The sequence below is a fragment of the Mastigoproctus giganteus genome, chromosome 9 (genome assembly GCF_048544385.1).
Source record: "Mastigoproctus giganteus isolate SK-2022 chromosome 9, ASM4854438v1, whole genome shotgun sequence".
In the NCBI taxonomy this organism is placed as follows: domain Eukaryota; kingdom Metazoa; phylum Arthropoda; class Arachnida; order Uropygi; family Thelyphonidae; genus Mastigoproctus; species Mastigoproctus giganteus.
The window spans coordinates 219,374,767-219,396,612 of NC_143583.1; the positions used below are offsets into that span (position 1 = coordinate 219,374,767).

Here is a 21,846-nt window from a genome sequence, read left to right on the forward strand (position 1 = left end):
GCAGCAGCCTGGAAAACATGATGCAAGGGATTTCAGAGACTGCTGGGAGTCATCGTGGTACAAGTAAACACATGGGTTGTGTTAGGGTAGCTAAGAATAGGAACAGGTGCATGCATATTTGAGTGTACACCAATGCTAGGAGTTTGGTAAATAAATTTGATAAATTTGAGATGTTGCTCAAAACATCAAATGCTGATATTGTTGGGATATCAGAGACATGGTGTCACACAGATATAAGGAATACAGAACTCGAATTTGGGGAGTACAATGTGTACAAGAAAGATATACAGGACAGGAAGGGAGAAGGAGTTATGCTATTAGTTAAAAACATAAAATTGAAGGAGGTACAGCCAGTTGACATCGCTGGACAGTGCAGTGTTGAGTCAGTTTGGTGTGACATAAGCACTGGGAAATCAAAATTGAGAGTAGGAGTGTGTTATAGGTCTAATGACTCTGATGAGTATAATAATAAAATGTACAGGGAAATAGAGTGGGCCACTAATTCAGAGTGTCATATAATGGATTTTAATTCCCCGGATATTGACTGGAATTTGTGGGTTGGTCATTCACACACTAGCAAGGCTTTTGTGGACTTATTGGTTGATTGTTATCTACATCAGCATGTTCGGGAGGCAACTAGAGGGAGTAATCCTCTTGATCTGATTATCAGTATTGATTCTTCATGCATTAAGAATCTGCAGATAAAGGAACCACGGTTGCAGTGATTACAGTGTGCTGAAGTGGGATTTACTCAAAGAGGTAACTACCATCAGGAGTAAAGGGAAGGGTTTTGCTTTCGTAAGGGCGACTACGATCGTCTGACACAGTACTTAAATTCTATACAGTGGGACCAACTGATGATGTTACCAACAGAAAAATTCAAAATGGGAAGCATTCAAAGAATTAATCTTGGAAGCTACTAGGCTTCCATACCAACTAAGAAATACTGTTCAAGGTTTAGGCCTAAATGGATGTCAGATAAACTAAAGAGACATGTGGCAGAGAAGAAAAATGCATGGAATAGTTATAAATTAATAAGGAAGCCTCCGACAGAGATAACGTGGTCTGTAACCAAGTCACAAAGGAGGTTAGCAAGCGAAGGCAGTTTATGAGAAATCTTTGGCAAAGAATGCAAAGAAAAACAGCAAAGAGTTCTTTACCTATGTAAACTCTAGAAGGAAAATGATGAATCAGATTGGTCCACTGGATATCGATGGTTCAAATGTTGATGATCTTGCTCGGGTGGCTAACAAACTAAATGCATATTTTGCATCTACGTTCACACACGAGGAGTTATTCAGGGAGGGGAATGCCAGAGGTGAACTAAACTCTGGCCGTGAGCTAGATAATTTTGTAATAACTGAGAGTAAAGTGGAGCAGAAATTGTTGAATATAAACATAAAATATATAAGAAAGGCACCTGGGGTGGATGGGATCTATCCAGTTATATTAAAGGATGCAGGAAAGGAAGTAAGCAAACCCTTAGACATAATTATGAAGACTTCCTTGGACTCAGAGGAGATACCCTTGGACTCAGAGGACTGGTGATGTGCAAATGTGACCCCAATTCACAAAGGAGGATCAAAGGCTGACACAAGTAATTATAGACCTGTTAGTTTAACTTCTGTTCCAGGGAAATCAATGGAGGAACTGGTTAAAGAAGCACTGCAGGATCATCTGGACAACACTTCAGTTATACCTTGGACACAGCATGGTTTTGTTAGGGGAAAGTCTTGCCTGACCAATTTGATTGGATACTATGATGCAGTCACAAAAGAACTGGATGCGGGAAATAACTTTGATATTATATTTTTGGATCTTAGAAAGGCTTTTGATACTGCTGCACATGGAAGACTGCTGCACAAATTGGAGCAGTGTGGCATTGGAGGCAAATTGCTGCTATCCATAAAGGGCAATCATCTGGACAACACTTCAGTTATACCTCGGACACAGCATGGTTTTGTTAGGGGAAAGTCTTGCCTGACCAATTTGATTGGATACTATGATGCAGTCACAAAAGAACTGGATGCGGGAAATAACTTTGATATTATATATTTGGATCTTAGAAAGGCTTTCGATACTGCTGCACATGGAAGACTGCTGCACAAATTGGAGCAGTGTGGCATTGGAGGCAAATTGCTGCTATGGATAGAGGGATGGTTGAGGGGGTTGAAGACAGAGTGGTAATCAATGGACACTGCTCATCGTGGACTAATGTTGTTAGTGGAGTCCCTCATTGTTCAGTATTGGGTCTATTATTATTTTCTGTATTTATAAATGATATTGATGATGGTATTGATGATCTGTGGTACTATTCTGACATTGATGATTGACTGTGGTACTATCCTGACAGTGGTAGAGAATGAAAAGGACCTATTGGTAATTGTGCAGGCAGATATAAAGTTTTCTGAGTAGTGCAGACGGTCTACAAGAGTAGCTCATGGTCTCTTGACAATGATATACATGAATTTTTCTAGCAGGGATAAGGAGGTGATTATCCCCTTGTATAAGGCGATGGTCAGGCCACACCTTGAGTACTGTATACAGGTCTGGAGGCCTCATTTTAAGAAGGAAGGATGTAGAGCTGTTGGAGTGAGTACAGAGAAGGGCAACAAGATTAGTGAATGGAACAAAGGGTTGCTCTTACGAAGAAAGGCTTAAGTTTTGCAGATTACAGTGTTTGGAGACTAGGCACCTGCGAAGTGATCTGATTGAGGTGTATAAAGCCTTGATTGGTTTGAGCATGCTCAATGCTGATGGGATTCTTCCTCTTGCTCAAAATAAATTCAAATTGAGGAAAGACAGTTGTAGGATAGATGTGCAGAAGGTTTCCTTTAACCATCAGGTAGTTGATTGGTGGAACAGACTTCCATCTTTTGCTGTGGAAGTTGATAGCATAAATAAATTTAAGGGTGAGCTGGAAGGAATGGAGGGGCGAAATGTATTTGGAAGGAATGGAGAGGTGAAATGTATTTGGAAGGAATGGAGGGGTGAAATCGGAGCTTTTTTTTTAGGCTGATGCTGCATAAGCTTGCTTTCTTGCATCGTATGCCTCTACTAATACTAATACTATTGAATACACAACAGTTAATGAGCCTTCAAAAATTCCGGAAAGACAATGACATCGTCATTTAGAAGGCAGATAAAAGTGACACAATAGTAATTGTAGACAAATCTACATACATCAAAAAAAATCCAAGAGATTCTTTCTGATGAGGACACCTATAAAATAAATAATCAATCTATTTTATAGATCAATCTGACAATCTCCTTAGACGATTTAGAGCTTAAAAAGAAATTGATCTACATACCTCACAAAACATAGGTATTTGAAACAACATTCTACCACACATATTTGGGACAATCAAACTACATAAAATAAATCACCATTTTGGCCCATAATTTAATACAAGAAATTGCTTTTGCCCAACTTTTCTCGTAAAAATAATATCACCATTAATGCGATTCTCAGAATTTAGAATAAACAATACCAATCAGGCATATGAGAAAATTATAAACAGAGACACACTTGCGTCCTACGACGTTGTATCACTTTATACTAACGTAAATGTTGATTACACATTACAAAAATTGCGGGAGTTATTGATAATAGACTCTACACTAAAAGATCACAAGTCCCTAAACGTCAACAGTATCCTAGAATTAACTAGCCTTTTAGTTAGGGCAAAACATTTTCGGTTTGGGAATGAAATATATAAAAAGTATACGGCCTTCCAATTGGTTTGGACATTTCAGCTCCACTTTCAGAAATTTATCTTGCCACCATTGAAAACCAAATACTTAAACCCTTTCCTTCTAAGATTTAATTATTAATATGATATGCAGATGATGTATTAATTATAAGCAATAAAACCACCATCGAACTCCTACAAAAATTTAATTCCGTCCACAACAGATGAAAATATACCTTGGGACTAGAAGATAATAGTATTAATTTTTTTAAATCTGACCATATATAAATCTGATAAGAAACTCAAAACGCGAACATACAGAAAAAAGACACACAGGAAAATTGCTACATTATCATTTCCACCATCCCTACCACTCAAAAATATCAGTATTATACAACCAAATCTACAATGCGATTAAATACAATCATTCACAGGAATATTTGGCTACAGAACTACTCTACCTAACAAAAACCTTTACAGCTATAAAATACCCGAAACAGTTAATTCAAGAAACCATATTAGCTGTAAAAGAAAAATTAATAATTCTCGCATTGATAACATTAGTACTGATTGTACACAAAATACAATAGTCCCACTTCCGTGTCATAGCCAACTTGCACCTCAGCTCTGGAATATTTTTAGAGGGGACAAACATTACACTGATTTTTTTCATCATATAATAAACTAAGTACTTTTTTCAGCAAATACAGAGAAACATATAAATATAATATTCAAGACATAAACAATATAATATACCTTATAAAATGCCAATCTCGATGTAATGCATGCTACATAGGTAGCACCACCATAAAATATGGAACTTCCAGAACAGCCAACACGAGAGCATACTATCATTATAATAGTTTCAGATCAGACCAACCAGGAACTGAACTCAGTCAGCATGCACACTCTTTTAATCATGATCCATTAATAGAGAATTAGTAAATTAATAAGAGGAGTTTACCTCAATATAGTACGTGGAACACTTCCGTATGATACCCTCCAGAAATTAAAACGGAAAAAACGAAAAAATCGACAACTTACCGGTATATTAAAGTAAAATATAAATAATTAAAGTAAATTATAAATAATTAAATAATCAATTTAACACAATTCAAAATCAATTCAAAACAATTAAAATTCAAATTAACGCAATTAAAAGAATCTAACGAAAATATTCAAAACGATTTTCCTTCCTTAGGAAGGTAGGAAGGAAAATCGTTTTGAATATTTTCGTTAGATTCTTTTAATTGCGTTAATTTGAATTTTAATTGTTTTGAATTGATTTTGAATTGTGTTAAATTGATTATTTAATTATTTATAATTTACTTTAATTATTTATATTTTACTTTAATATACCGGTAAGTTGTCGATTTTTTCGTTTTTTCCGTTTTAATTTCTGGAGGGTATCATACGGAAGTGTTCCACGTACTATATTGAGGTAAACTCCTCTTATTAATTTACTAATATCATTATCAACGTAGAACATATTGAGTATTACAGCTCTGATTCATACTATCTAATTAATAGAGAATGCAATTACACTAATTAAACTTAAATTCAATTAAAGATATTCCAGTACGAAGGCCTAACTATAAAATGGTTCTGCCAAAACAGATCATATGAAATTTTAAACAGTAAATTACCCACGAATCTATCACCAATATGATGTTAGATTCGTGGGTAATTTTTAATGATGATAGATTCGTGCCAATATGGCAGCTCACGCGAATCAAATTTCCATGTGTTGAATGTAATGCATACTACGATACTATAAATCAACTCACAACTCGTGTCATTCACCAACTGATCACAACGACATCGAAAGCTTCTTGTCCAGCTCTTGGTTTTTCAACACGCAAATCTGCTTCATATAATTTTATAAATAATAACCAGGAAAAAGTGGTGCACTTCCTCTTCCTAGAGACATGTTTTTAATTTAATTAATCTATTAAAAATTACTTTCCTTTATGTAAATTTAACTCTAACCAATATGGATCTAGAAGTGAGTACTAAGATAATAAGCTTTGCTAAGAATCTAATATCTGCATTTTTACTGTTATATTCCTCCTCTGTTAGGCTTCAGCTGTTCTGGAGTAATAAAAAAAAAAAAAAAAAAGCCCATAAACCAGAAAGTGTGAACTGCTTTTATTGTTCTTTAATTAACCTAACTTCCCTCTTTTGAATGGAGTCTACAAGCCTAAGAGATATCATGGGGACACCATCCCAGATGTGGGAACAATATTCCATGGTAGAGCAGAATTCAGATTTGTACAGAGTGAATAGCACTTGAGAAGACAAATAACACCAAGGTCTAAAAAGAAAACCCTGTTTTTTATAAGGAGAGAAAGCAATATCTGTGATGTGCTTGTAATGCCAGAAGATGATTACTCTGATTCTAATGCATGAAGACTTCTATTTCTAGACAATAATATCACATATCTTAAATATGTGATCATGTCTCTTGTAAATATGTGAAGAAGCAAGCTTTCTACTCTTAGCCTGTTCAAAATATGGCTGGGACCAATTAATAATTGCTTTACAATAGTCGCAAGCTTCAGTATGCAGAAAATGAACCTGAAAATTTGGATGAAAGAAAATTCCAATAAGCAATGTTCTTATCTTGAACAGCTGTATCATTTATTGTAAAACATCAAGGTTTAAAAAATGAGATTTTAAGGTGGAATGGGGAAAAAAAATTTCATCCCTATAAGGATAATTTCAGCAAAAATAATTTCGCTGACATGATCTGAGCAAACACTCATAAAATAATTTCTTGCACATGATGGAAAAAAGCAAGCTTATATAGCATCAGCCAAAAAAAAAAAAAAAAAAAACCCTTATTTCACCCATCCACTCACTCCAAATGTTTGTCAAGTTCTGCCTTGAATCTATTTAAGCTATCAACTTCTATAACGACAGACGGAAGTTTGTTCCAGCAATCAACCACCCACTGGCTAAAGACAAACTTCCGCACATCTATCCTACAATCGTCTTTCCTCAATTTGAATTTATGCCCTCTCAGGCGATTATTCTGAGCAAGACGAAGAATCCTATCCACATTGAGCATGCTCAAACCATTCAAGGCTTTATACACCTCAATCAGATCACCTCGCAGGTGCCTGGTCTCCAACTTAAGATTGCAAAATGGGATAATCCCATTTTGTAATCTTATGGTGCCAAAAAACAAATGGCTGAGAATGGCGGAAAGAAAGGCTCCACTATAGAAGAGACCACCACCAAGTTGAGATCTGAAGTGCCTATAGGAACACTCAACTTGTCTCTGTACTGGAAAGGGTGTTTGTGAGAAAAAAGTTCAAGAGTGTTGGCTGTGTGGTATTCTGGTAGGAATATCACACAGACCCTTCCATTGTAGAAGGGACCGCCACCAAGTGGTAATCTGAGGTGCCTACAGGAACACTCATCTTGTCTGTGAACTGGGAAGGGTTGTTTGTGAGAAAAAGATCAAGAGTGTTGACTGTGTGGTATTCTGGTAGGTAAATGATCAATCTGTGCAAGGTTATTAGTAACTGCAAAGCCTCAGCATCTCAACCAGCTAGGTCCGTGTGACTAGAAAATGAAAGCCAGCTAACGAAAATGAAATAAGGAGAGAATAGCACTAGAAACGAAATAGAACTAAGGCAGTTGTGAAAAGCTCTTTAAGAATCATAGCTAAAATAACCTTGGAGCCTATCTAATGGCAATCACGGCCTGACCTTCAGCACTCGTAGGTACATTTATGATGTTTCCAAATAGTTCCTCTTTTAAAAATGGTAGATTATATGCGTGAGGTATAGTAGTTGAAAAGTTCAACTTGCTTTCTTTGGCTAGCACATTAAATCTTTGAAAATCATTGCTGTAGCTTGCAACTAGTGATATAGTAGCAAAAGCATCAACCAGAATTTGTAAGATCTTATCTGTCAAGGGGATGTCCTGCCCTTTCCAATAAAAGGCTGGAGGTTACATACTAGGATATTTGGCATTCACACTACATTAGGATTCGGGTTCCTAGTGAGCATGGATGCAAAAGTCATCCAAGAATTTTTCTTAGCTTTTCTCTGACTCTGCCTTACTTCGGCTTTGGATTTTTTCATATGCAATCAATTTATTTGTAGTTATATATTTTCAAAATTCATTCCCTGCCGATTCTGTTTTATTTTCTGCTACACATTCTGCATTCCACCAAGAGTTATCATGTGCTTGTCTTGACTTACTCATTTGAGGAATTCTAACTTCTAATACCTGCAACAATTGCTCATTAATACACAATACATATGACAACATCATCAATTGGCAAGGGCTGAACTAACTGCTTATCCAGTTTGATTAATTGCATATATTCATGCCAGTTAGCTTTCCTAAAGTTAATATTGTTTTGGTTTCCTGTATAAAAATCAATTGTGATTATATGGAACATACTATCAGAAAATACTCACTGTTATCATAACACTTAATACAGACCATTCTGTGTTTGGATAAATTGATGGAGAATATACTGAGAATTCTATTAATAGCTACAGACAAAGAGATATAAGTGTGAGACAAGTGTTTAATAAATTCAGGTGTTTGTCACTGAGGAAAGTTTCTATCATGTTAGCTCTACTGTCCATGTGGATAGATCCTATGAATATTTTAACAATGGGCACGCAGTTTTTCTGACATTCTACCGAGTAAATCTGATCGGTCACAGAAGTGATGTCACCCGCAGCTTCCGCTAAAGGCACTTCCCACGCTGACACTACTAGTAGTGTGATTAGAGCATGTGACGCATTTTTCGTGACCGTTATGATATCTTGAATCAGGGGCAGATTTAGGGGGGTGGACAAATGCAACTTATTACCTTATTAACCATGCATAAAAGTGAATGTGTAAAATGTTAATAGGTCTATCTAAAAAAAAAAAAGAACTTAAAAACCTGGTCATCATGCCTCGCCTTACGATGATAACTGGATACGACAGTGTCTGGAGTTCTAACCTTTAGTATGACGTCACAATCATGATTCGTGAAGTTACTACTGCAGTAAGTATGAAGCTTCATGAAGCTACTGCAGTAAGTATGATTGCAAGCATTTTCGTTACACTCCATTGTTAGGTTCCCCTAACAGCTACGTATGTCGCTTCAACTACAAGATCGGTACATAAATCGGTGCTATTTTATAGAGATATTATATGTGCCGAACACCACGCATGTTCGGCACACACGCAACTTTTTTATTCGTCTTTTTTTTTTTAAGAACTAGGGAAATATAATGGATACAATTTTAATATTGCGAATAAAAAGTAACATGAAATATTTCCCATATCACAAATAACATAAGTTTTTTACATTATTTGTGATATGGGAAAAGTGGAATGTTTTGTGATACATTTAGATGTATCACAAAACATTCCACAATATAAAAACAAACTTTCTAGAAAAAGTACACAAATAAAATCACAGATTACATGAAAAAAATTATTTCACAAAATATACCAGAAAAATTTATTCTAAAAATTGCCAATTTATTTCTTTATTAATATTTGTTGTCGATCTTCTGCTTTGCTCAACAGCTGAGCGATGATTACAGAGGAATGATCTGATGTAATGATCCAGATCAAACAGAAGCAATGGTTTTCCATTTAGATGTATGGTCATCATAATCTGCAACGTGTTTAATTGTCACAATATTATTCATTACGCTGAAAGCTCACTCAGCCTCAGCACTGCTAATCGCAATGGTTTCAAAGATATTTTCTGGTTTTCTTAATTGAAAAGGTAATTTTACTCAATTTTAAAGATAAACTTACTTCAACAAAAATCTCTAAAATCAATAATTTTCATTTCATATTTTATCAGAAAACTTAAATTTCTTATTCAGTTTTCACCATCTTCCCACCGAGACGAAAGTTCTTTCACATTCCACGATTTCGGGTAGCATATGTTTAAAATTTCTTTCAGTGGTATCATTATTTTCTTTATTTAATTTAAAATCACTCTGTTGCATTAATAACTTATCCTTTGAGGATAAAACAATGCATTTAATAACTTGTCATGAGGTAATTTTTTTTTACTTTCGATTTTGATCAAATTCTTTCTACTTCAATTTTAGCTTCGTAATTTCCTTCAGATTTTTCAAATTAGCAATAGCATTGATAATTCGGATGATTAATTTATACGCTTTTACCATTGTGATTCCGTAAAGCTTCTGAAAGGTAAAGAGCTCCTGCAGGATGTCGATCATTAGTGCTAAATGGTTAAGAAATTCCAAATTTAAAAGTCGATTTAATAATCCAGAATATTGAAACTTCTGATTCAAAATGCTTGCACAAAGCGGGATAATTCCTTCAAACCGCAATTGCCATCCACAAGCTACATGGCTCAAACACACGACTGATCTTAGTAGTTTCCACATCAAGTTCTTTAGCAATCATCCTTAATTCGCACTAGTTTTTAGGAGATTGGTGATACAGTTCTTTTTTTTTTTTTTTTTTTTTTAATTATTGCCTGTATGCCATTATATTTTAGAACATTTTCTACACAGTGAAAGGCTTGACAAAGTTTCAAAATCTGCCAACATTTCATCTTCGTAAAGTTTATATAATATCTTAGTTGCCTCGATCCCCACCCCCTCCATGTTGCTATTGTCACTAGTTCTTTGAAACAGTGTAAAATGTCGGAATCACACAGATATTCTGCTACTGTCACCATGTAAACATAGACAGGAGAAATTTACTGGAAGGCATGGATCACTCACTTCTCCGAAAAACATATGTCCATTTGTTGGAGTAAAGGGGAACCACAACACAGGTTGACCAAAGGCTATAATCCGTGTCGAGAATCTTCTTAATCCTCTGACTGGCTATGGAAAGCATACTGACTAGCGCGACTTCTCGGTATGTGACTGCATAGGTTTTTACAGATACCACTAACATTGTGGAAAGGTAATTCCTTTCACCCTTAATTCGCACTTTCTAATTACCTAAATTTCCTCAAGGCCAGAGGTGAGAACAATGCATACACAGTTGTCTCTCCTAATCCGTTCATTACATGAAAATTTTCTTTGTTCAACGAAAACTATTTTAAATGTAATTACCAAGGGGAATCGAAAATATTCGCTATAAAGAAGTTCGTTAAACACAAGTCGGACTGTAATTAAATCAAAAATGAATTCATTTTGTATTCATTTTTGTACTTTAAAATACATAATCGAATGTACTTTAAAATACATAACCGACTGATTGCACTATTAAAATGCTGGGAAAGTCCCCCCCCCCCTCATCTCACCATAGTTTTGGCTCTGGAAACTCAATAATTGCATTCAGGATTTTATTTGTAAAGTAAATGATCGTCTCAACAATAGGCTCACAAATTTTCAAAAAAAAAAATAACAATGGGCTCTTGTGAGCCCACTATAGCTCACCACTGGGTAGATTCCACAAAGGATGATGGCATTTATAACTCCCACAAGAAAGTAAGAGCTGTATAGCAAGCTTGATTGATACTGACAGGAGAGTGGAAGATTTGGAGTGGAAACTATAGGCATACGATTGTGTAAAAATTCCAATTGCTTATCTCACTGCTAACGCTTCTAGGTTAGTTTGCAATGTTATGTGATTTGCTGATAAGTTTATATTTGCTAGTATTGCTATTTCTCCTTTGGCAGTTGCTCGCATTTCTGTCTTTCCAGAATAATGTGTAATTTTGATATCTAGATGTAAACTGGGCATTTGTATTAGCAGAGGCATATGATGCAAGAAAGCAAACTTATGCAACATCAGTCAAAAGAAAAAAAGAAGAAAAAAAAAAAAAAAAAAAATCACATTTCACCCTTCCATTCACTCCAAAAGTTTATTCAGTTTTTCTTTGATTTTATTTAAGCTATAAACTTCCACAATGACAGATGGAAGTTTGTTCCAGCAATCAATCACCCACTGGCTAAAGGCAAATTTCTGCAAATCTATTCTACAACTGTCTCAAGTCTGAGCAGGATGAAGAATTCCATCACCATTGAACTTGCTCAAACCATTCAAGGCCTTATACATCTCAATCAGATCACCTCACAGGTTCCTAGTCTCCAAATGCTGAAATTTGCAGAACTTAATCCTTTCTTGGTAAGAGCATTGTTCCATTCGCCAATCATCTCGATGCCCTTCTCTGTATCATCTAAGGTTGTAATGGAACCAACTTGCTCTATTTTAATTATATGGTCAGACAGACCCATTTTTGACTCCTTTTAGTGCTGAGTGATGTCTTTTCACTCAGGAACAGTCCCACCACAGGGAAGCAAGAGCAGTGCCATCAAATGATCAAGCAGGTAAATTAAGTTAGCAAATGAAATAAAAACAAGAAATGACTTTCCTTTTTGATAACTTCTATCTTATCCTTTGAGAAAGAAAATGTAACTATATTACAGAAATGAAATGAGAACTGTACAACTAAAAAAAAAAAAAACGGAAAACTTTATTTGCTAGAACACTCACAGAGGTAATCACTTGTCCTCAAGATTCACTTGGCACCCAGGGACCCATGCTCATATCAGTCTATGGCTGACTTTATGAGATGCTCAGGTCTCCATCTCTGGAAAAATGTCCACATCTAACCGAACCATCACATAATTAATGAAGTAAAAATATTAATTAAATAAAAAATTGTACTGAATTATTAAAATTTAGAGATTATTTCTAATTTTTAACTTACATTTAACTGCTTATAGGTACAAATGGTGGTAACTCTTAATGGTCTAGGTAAAGGCTGCCTCCTTTGTTTTAATGGTACAATGTCTTTGCTTTTTTCAATGATAGACGCAACACTATCACCATAGTGTCCTAATTCATCCCGTAATTCATGCATTTCTTTCATCAGTTTTTCTCCTTCATCAATTGTGAAGTTAAATCTACTATAAGTAGTATTGAGTTTATCCTCAATATGTTTTAGCCACTGTTCGCATTCCCAAACATCCTTGAAAAACTGAAATATTTAAAAATTATTTTAAATTATGTTAATTTAGAACTGTTTTGTTTACATGAATATATTTTTTTTTAAACTGATAACACAATTGCAAAATATCTGTAATATGTATTTCTTAAAGATGGAAGTTTAAATAGCACCTTATTTGTAACAATTTATATGGTAGCATTAATTACTTTTCCACTCACAATAGAAATAGTCAGTGCTAGATATATGATAGATGAGTTCCTAAAAAATCATAATTTCTGTAAAAATCCATAAATCAAAAATCTGTAATTTTATTTAGAAACAAAAATTAAATTATAAGTACACAATGCACAAATTAGAGAAATAAATGCATTACATTAACAAAAAATAAAAATTCCTAATTAATTATTAAAAATATTCTGTGTAGCTTTCTTTTTATGTTTGTAGAACTTGGAGGGCAGCAAATGATGTTTTCTAATATAAATGCAAATTACATTACCTATTTGGATCTCTAAGGTTAACTGCTCAAAGTGTAGTGATGTAATTATCTTCAGCATCTCCTCTAAAGCAATATGTTTTTGTTGAATCTACACCATTTGAGATGATACTTCCACTTCACCCACAATAACCCTTGTCATCAGTATCCTGAAGCTTTATTATTAATCTAGCTAAATTTGTAATCTTTGCTTATCTTCTCTAGTGAAGGGGCAACATATCTATTTCACATTTTCCACTCATAATGAGGTGAGTCGGAAATTATTAAGCAATTTTAAACATCAAATAATGCATTTCACAATTTTCATAGAAAAACACGATACACGTGACAAAGCAGCAGCAAGAACTTGTTGTTGTTATTTGGTTTTTAGGAGCATTAGCAACTAAGGCCATATTGCTCCGGGATATGCGGTGGTCATTCCCTGAATGACCTTTCCGCATCCTCCGTATTTGGTGGTGACGGGCTCGAACCCCTGTCTAATCAAGAAGCGTGCGCTACGCACTGCTGCTCCTTCCCACCTGGCTACGGAGCCGCCAGCAACAACTTGTAGAACAGATGCTGCACACATATAGATCTCTAAGTGATTTCATAATTTTTTGCTAACTTACCATGTCATATATAAGCCAGTTAACATATACACTGCCAAACAAAATTAACAGAACACGCACAAACAAGGGCATCAAAGGCCAAGATGTGTCTTTACAGGTTTTCTAATGCATATCATTTTTTTTTTAGATTCATTTGTCAAAGTGAATTTGCTGAATAAAATTAAACAGTTCATCGAGATTTCCAGTTATCTAAAATCTGTTGAAGGGTAAGTAGATTCTGATCATTGCACAGACACTGGAAGAAAAAGAAATGTAGAATTTCTGAATGAAGGGCATACCAAAAGGATAATGCTTACTGTAAGCTGAACTTGGCATTGAAAACAGAGAGAGGAATTTTCATTAGCTAGTAGATGATAATGAGCAAGGTGAGTGTGGCCAATTCATAGTCTAGCAAGCATTACTTCTGCAACTTTCCCTGATGCTTGAATTCCATATGTCTGGATTCAATTTTATTTCCTGCAGTTTATTATTGGTTTGATTTCTCTATATCTGGGCCCAATCATCATCATCATTTGCTCTAATAATAACTGGTCTGAAATCATTGCATGGAACAATCATTGTTGTTTTTTTTTTTTTTTTTTTGGCTGTTCTATTGCTGATTTTGCTGCATTATCTGCTTTGTCATTTCCTCCTATTCTAGAGTGTCCTGGAATCCAGCAAAGAGTTATTTCAGAGTGGTTTTTTATTAAGAGAGTTTGATTAGAAAGCCAATTTCTTATAGCATGGGATGAAGAGAATGATGTTAACATCTGTATGGCTAAGACAGCACTGAGATAATCAGAATACATTAGGGCAGAAAGTGATGATTGCGGACATATTTCACTTAATGCAAGAATATTTGCTGATGTTATCGAGGCAGAGTTAGGTGATGAGAAAACTGCTAGCTTGGGAGGATAGCCAGACTAATAGATTAACAGTAGCCACTGGCAGAGGTGAAAGTGATCCTTGCACTGCTTCTATTGGAATGAGCAGCAGCCTGAAAAACAAGGTGCATGGGATTACAGAGCCTGCTGGGAGTCATTGCAGAACAAGTAAATACATGGGTTGTGTTAGGGTAGCTAAGAATAGGAACAGGTGCATGTATACTTGTGTGTACACCAATGCTAGGAGTTTAGTAAATAAATTTGATAAATTTGAAGTGTTGGTCAAAACATCAAAGACGTGGTGTCACACATATATAAGGAATGCAGAACTGGAATTTGGGGAGAAAAATGTGTACAGGATAGGAAGGGAGGAGGAGTTATGCTATTAGTTAAGAAACACAAAATCCAATGAAGTACAGCCAGTTGATATGGCTGGACAGTGCAGTGTCGAGTTAGTTTGGTATAACATAAGCACTGGGAAAGCAAAATTGAGAGTAGGAGTGTGTTATACACCTAATGACTCTGATTAGTATAATAAACAACTGTACAGAGAAATAGAGTAAGACAGAAAATCAGAGTGTCTTATAATGGGGGATTTAATTTTCCAGATATTGAATGGAATTTGTGGATTGGCCACTCATACACTAGCAAGGCATTTGTTGATTTATTGGATGATTTCGTTCTACAGCAGAATGTTTGGGAGGCAACTAGAGGGAGTAATACTCTTGATCTGATTATCAGTAGTGATTTTTCATACATTAGGAATCTGCAGAAAAAGAAACCACAAGGCGGCAGTGATCACAGGGTGCTGAATTGGGATTTACTCAAAGAGGTAACTACCATCAGGGATAAAGGGAAGGGTTTTTGCTTTCGTAAAGGTGACTACGGTAGTCTGAGACAGTATTTAAATTCCATAGAGTGGGACCAACTGATAAGGTTACTAACAGCAAATTCAAAATGGGAAGCATTCAAAGAATTCATTTTGGAAGCTACTATGCTTTTCATACCAACTAAGAAATATTGTTCAATGTTAGGCAGGCGAAGGCAGATTACGAGAAATCCTTGGCAAGGGATGCAAAGAAAAACAGCAAAGAGTTCTTTACTTATGTAAACTCTAGAAGGAAGGGGATGAATCAGATTGGTCCACTTGATATTGATGGGTCAAGTGTTGATGATCCTGCTCAGGTAGCTAACAAACTAAATGAATATTTTGCATCGACATTCACACATGAGGAGTTATTCAGAGAGGGGAATGCCAGAGGTGTATTCAACTCTAGCAGTAAGCTACAGAATCTTGAAATAACTGGGAGTAAAGTGGAGGAGAAACTGTTGAAGATAAACACAAGAAAGGCACCCGGGGTGGATGGGATCTATCCAGTTATATTAAAGGAGGCAGCAAAGGAAGTAAGCAAACCCTTAGCCATAATTATGAGAGCTTCCTTGGACTCAGGGGAGGTACCCATAGACTGGAAATGTGCAAATGTGACCCCAATTCACAAAGGAGGATCAAAGGCTGACACAAGTAATTATAGACCTGTGAGCTTAACTTCTGTTCCAGGAAAATTAATGGAGGCACTGGTTAAAGAAGCACTGCAGGATCATTTAGACAAGACTTCAGTTATAGCTCAGACACAGCATGGTTTTGTTAAGGGGAAGTCTTGCCTGACCAACTTGATTGGCTACTATGATGCAGTCACAAAAGAACTGGATGCAGGGAATAACTTTGATATTATATACTTGGATTTTAGAAAGGCTTTTGATACTGTTGCACATGGAAGACTGCTACACAAATTGGAGCAGTGTGACATTGGAGGCAAATTGCTGCTATGGATAAAGGGGTGGTTGAGGGGGAGAAGACAGAGAGTGGTAATCAATGGACACTGCTCATCGTGGACTAATGTTATTAGTGGAGTCCCTCAGGGCTCAGTGTTGGGTCCACTATTGTTTTCTGTATTTATAAATGATATTGATGATGGTATATCAAGCTTAATGTCCAAGTTTGCAGACGATACAAAGGTTGGCAGGGTTGTCAAGGATACTACTGACACTATGCTGCTGCAACAGGATCTGGAAAGGTTGAGCAGATGGGCTGAGAGGTGGCAAATGAAGTTTAACATTGACAAATGTAAAGTACTACACATGGGAAACAGCAACCCGAGAGCAACGTATCAACTCTGTGGTACTACACTGACAGTGGTAGAGAATGAAAGGGACTTGGGGGTGGTTGTGCAGGCAGATATGAAGTTCTCTGAGCAGTGCAGACGGGCTGCAAGAGTAGCTCATGGAGTATTGTCAATGATATACAAGAATTTTTCCAGCAGGGATAAGGAGGTGATTATTCCATTGTATAAGGCAATGGTCAGGCCACACCTAGAGTACTGTATACAGGTCTGGAGGCCTCATTTCAAGAAGGATGTAGAGCTGCTGGAATGAGTACAGAGAAGGGCAACAAGATTAGTGAATGGAACAAAGGGGTGCTCTTACGAAGAAAGGCTTAAGTTTTGCAAATTACAGTGTCTGGAGGCTAGGCACCAGCGAAGTGATCTGATAGAGGTGTATAAAGCCTTGAATGGTTTAAGCATGCTCAATGCTGATGGGATTCTTCCTCTAGCTCAGAAAAATCACCTGAGAGGGCATAAATTCAAATTGAGGAAAGACAGATGTAGGATAGACGTGCGGAAATTTGCCTTTAGCCAGCGGGTGGTTGGTTGGTGGAACAGACTTCCATCCCTTGTGGTGGAGGTTGATAGCCTAAATAAGTTTAAGGCTCAGCTGGACAGGTATTTTGAACGAACAGAGGGGTGAAGTGGAAGAGGGTTTTTTTTTTTTTTTTTTGGCTGATGCTGCATAAGCTTGCTTTCTTGCATCAAATGCCTCTACTAATGCTAATGCTAATGTTTAGGCCTATATGGATGTCAGATGAATTATGAGATATGTGGCAGAGAAGAAAAAAGCATGTGATATATATAAATTAACAGGTGACATAGAAGCCTATGATAGATATAAGTTGATCTGTAACCAAGTCACAAAGGAGGTTAGGCAGGAGAAGGCAGATTACGAGAAATCCTTAGCAAAGGATGCAAAGAAAAACAGCAAAGAGTTCTTTACCTATGTAAAATCTAGAATGAAGAGGATGAATCAGATTGGTCCACTTGATTTCGATGGTTCAACTGTCGATGACCCTGCTCAGGTAGCTATCAAACCAAATGAGTATTTTGCATCTACATTCACACATGAGATGTTAGTCAGGGAGGGGAATGTCAGAGGTGAATTGAACTCTGGCAGTAAGCTAGATGATTTTGTAATAACTGAGGGCAATCTAGAGGAGAAATTGTTTAAGATAAACATAAGCAAGGCATCTGGGATGGATGGGATCTATCCAATTATATTAAAGGAGGAAGCAAAGGAAGGAAGCAGACCCTTAGCCATAATTATGAGAGCTTCATTGGACTCAGGGGAGGTACCAGTGCACTGGAGATGTGCAAATGTAACTCCAATTCACAAAGGAGGATAAAAGGGCAACACAGTAATTACAGACGTGTTAGTTTAAGTGGAGTCCCTCAGGGTTCAGTGTTGGGTCAATTATTGTTTTCTATATTTATTAATGATACTGATGATGGTATATCAGGCTTAATGTCCAAGTTTGCAGATGATACGAAGGTTGGAAGGGTTGTTAATGACAGTAAAGACAGTATGCTTGTGCAACAGGATCTAGAAAAGTTAGGCAGATAGGCTGAGAAGTGGGAACTGAAGTTTAACATTAACAAATGCAAAGTACTGCATAACGGTAGCAGTAACCCAAGAGAAACGTTCCAACTGTGTGGTACATTTCTCTTGGGTTATTATTCTCCATCACCACCCTACCCTCAGAGAGGTGGAGAATGAAAAAGACCTGGGGGGTAATAGTAGTAGTAGTAGTAGTGGCACATGATGCAAGAAAGCAAGTGTAGGAGCTTATGCAGCATCAGCGAAAAAAAAAAAAAAAAAAAAATCACACCATTCCCTTAAATGCCTGTCCAGTACCTCCTTAAATTTATTTAACCTATCAACTTCCACAACGACAGATGAAAGTTTGTTCCAGCAATTAACCACCCGCTGGCTAAAGGCAAATTTCTGCACATCTATTCTACATCTGTCCTTTCTTAATTTGAACTTATGTCCCCATAGGTTCGTAATCTGAACAAGTGGAAGGATCCCATCAGAATTCAGCGTGTTCAACCCATTCAAGGCCTTATAGACCTCAATCAGATCACCGCGCAGGTGCCTAGTCTCCAGCCACTGCAATTTGCAGAACTTAAGCCTCTCTTGGTAAGAGAATCCCTTCATTCCCCTCACCAATCGTGTTGCTCTTCTCTGTACACGCTCAAGCAAATCTACATCCTTCCTAAAATGAGGCCTCCAGACCTGTACGCAGTACTCAAGGCGTGGCCTGACCATTGCCTTATACAGAGGGACAATCACCTCGTTTTCCCTGCTAGCAAAATTCCTATATATCATTGACAAAACCCCATGACCTGCCCTAGCAGCCTGTCTGCATTGCTCAGGAAACTTCATATCTGACTGCACAATTACTCCCAGGTCTTTTTCATTTTCTACCACCATAAGTGTAGTACCACACAGTTGGTACGTTTCTCTGGGGTTACTTCTACCCATATGCAATACTTTGCATTTGTCAAGGTTGAACTTCAGTTGCCACTTCTTAGCCCATCTGCCCAAATTATCTAGATCCTGTTGCAGTGGCACACTGCCATTACTGTCATTAACAACCCTGCCAATCTTTGTGTCATCTGCAAACTTCGACATTAAGCCTGATATACCTTCATCAATATCATTGATAAATACACAAAACAATAGTGGACCCAACACCGAACCCTGTGGGACTCCACTAATAACATTAGTCCACGAAGAGCAGCACCCATTGATTACCACCCTCTGTCTTCTCCCACTTAACCATCCTTTTATCCATTGTAGCAACTTACCCTTAATACCATTCTGCTCCAATTTGTACAGTAGTCTTCCATGCGCAACAGTGTCAAAAGCTTTCCTGAAATCCAAGTATATGATATCAAAATTATTTTTTGCATCCAGTTCCTTTGTGACCACATCATAATAACCAATCGAATTTGTCAGACAAGACTTTCCCTTAACAAACCCATGCTGTGTTTGAATTATTGCTGCAGTCTTGTAATTGTGAAATCAGATATGAAGCTATCTGAGCAAGTCATACAGGCTGCCAGAGCAGGTCTTAGAGTTTTGTCAATGATATATAGGTATTTTGCCAGCAGAGACAAGGAGATGATTATCCCTTTGTATAAAGCAATGGTCAGGCCACACTTTGAGTACTGTATACATGTCTGGAGGCCTCGTTTTAAGAAGGATGTAGGAGAGAGCTGTTGAAACAAGTACATAGAAGGGCAATAAGATTAGTGAATAGAACAAAGGGTTGCTCTTACGAAGAAAGGCTTACATAAGATCAAAGTGATCTGATTGAGATGTATAAAGTCTTGATGAGCATGCTCAATGTTGATGGGATTCTTCTTCTTGCTCAGAATAATCACCTGAGAGGGCATAAATTCAAATTGAGGAAAGATAGTTGTAGGATAGATGTGCAGAAGTTTGCCTTTAGCTAGCGGGTAATTAGTTGGTGGAACAGACTTCCATCCTTTGTTGTGGAAGTTGACAGCCTAAATAAATTTAAGGCTGAGCTGGGCAGGTATTTGGAATAAACAGAACGGAAGGGTGAAATGGGAGCAGGTTGTTTTTTTTTTTTTTTTGGCTGATGCTGCATATGCCTCTACTAATGCTAATGAAGAGGTTGAAGAAATGTACACAGAAATTGAGTCTTCTAGATGAGCAGAAAACCTACTACACTATCATTATGGGGGACTGCAATGCTAAAGTTGGAAAGCGACAAAACAGTGCAGAAAGGGGAACTATAGGAAATTTTGGAATTGGTGAAAGAAATGAAAGACTTGTGGACTTTGCAGAATCTCTAGGATTGTCAGTAATGAACACATTTTTCAAGAAAAGGGTAAAGAGAAAGTGGACATGGAAGAGTCCAAATGGATTAACAACTAATGAAATCGACTTCATCCTCACTAACAGAAGATATATCGTGAATTATGTTCCTGAACAAGGTGAATGTTGGAAGTGATCACAGAATGATAAGATGCACACTTGATAGTGGAGGAGAAACTGTTGAAGATAAACACAAGAAAGGCACCCGGGGTGGATGGGATCTATCCAGTTATATTAAAGGAGGCAGCAAAGGAAGTAAGCAAACCCTTAGCCATAATTATGAGAGCTTCCTTGGACTCAGGGGAGGTACCCATAGACTGGAAATGTGCAAATGTGACCCCAATTCACAAAGGAGGATCAAAGGCTGACACAAGTAATTATAGACCTGTGAGCTTAACTTCTGTTCCAGGAAAATTAATGGAGGCACTGGTTAAAGAAGCACTGCAGGATCATTTAGACAAGACTTCAGTTATAGCTCAGACACAGCATGGTTTTGTTAAGGGGAAGTCTTGCCTGACCAACTTGATTGGCTACTATGATGCAGTCACAAAAGAACTGGATGCAGGGAATAACTTTGATATTATATACTTGGATTTTAGAAAGGCTTTTGATACTGTTGCACATGGAAGACTGCTACACAAATTGGAGCAGTGTGACATTGGAGGCAAATTGCTGCTATGGATAAAGGGGTGGTTGAGGGGGAGAAGACAGAGAGTGGTAATCAATGGACACTGCTCATCGTGGACTAATGTTATTAGTGGAGTCCCTCAGGGCTCAGTGTTGGGTCCACTATTGTTTTCTGTATTTATAAATGATATTGATGATGGTATATCAAGCTTAATGTCCAGGTTTGCAGACGATACAAAGGTTGGCAGGGTTGTCAAGGATACTACTGACACTATGCTGCTGCAACAGGATCTGGAAAGGTTGAGCAGATGGGCTGAGAGGTGGCAAATGAAGTTTAACATTGACAAATGTAAAGTACTACACATGGGAAACAGCAACCCGAGAGCAACGTATCAACTCTGTGGTACTACACTGACAGTGGTAGAGAATGAAAGGGACTTGGGGGTGGTTGTGCAGGCAGATATGAAGTTCTCTGAGCAGTGCAGACGGGCTGCAAGAGTAGCTCATGGAGTATTGTCAATGATATACAAGAATTTTTCCAGCAGGGATAAGGAGGTGATTATTCCATTGTATAAGGCAATGGTCAGGCCACACCTAGAGTACTGTATACAGGTCTGGAGGCCTCATT

At 37.1% G+C, this 21,846-nt stretch overlaps 1 protein-coding gene across 1 annotated transcript in view; it reads right to left on the reverse strand.

Moving 5' to 3' along the window:
• Positions 1 to 21,846, reverse strand: part of shot (dystonin-like protein short stop) — a 1,739,701-nt gene that overhangs the window by 1,398,630 nt on the left and 319,225 nt on the right. The window contains exon 16 of the mRNA XM_090380932.1: positions 12,370 to 12,639. Coding sequence (XP_090237058.1) covers positions 12,370 to 12,639 — 270 coding nt within the window. The remainder of the gene's footprint in view (positions 1 to 12,369; positions 12,640 to 21,846) is intronic.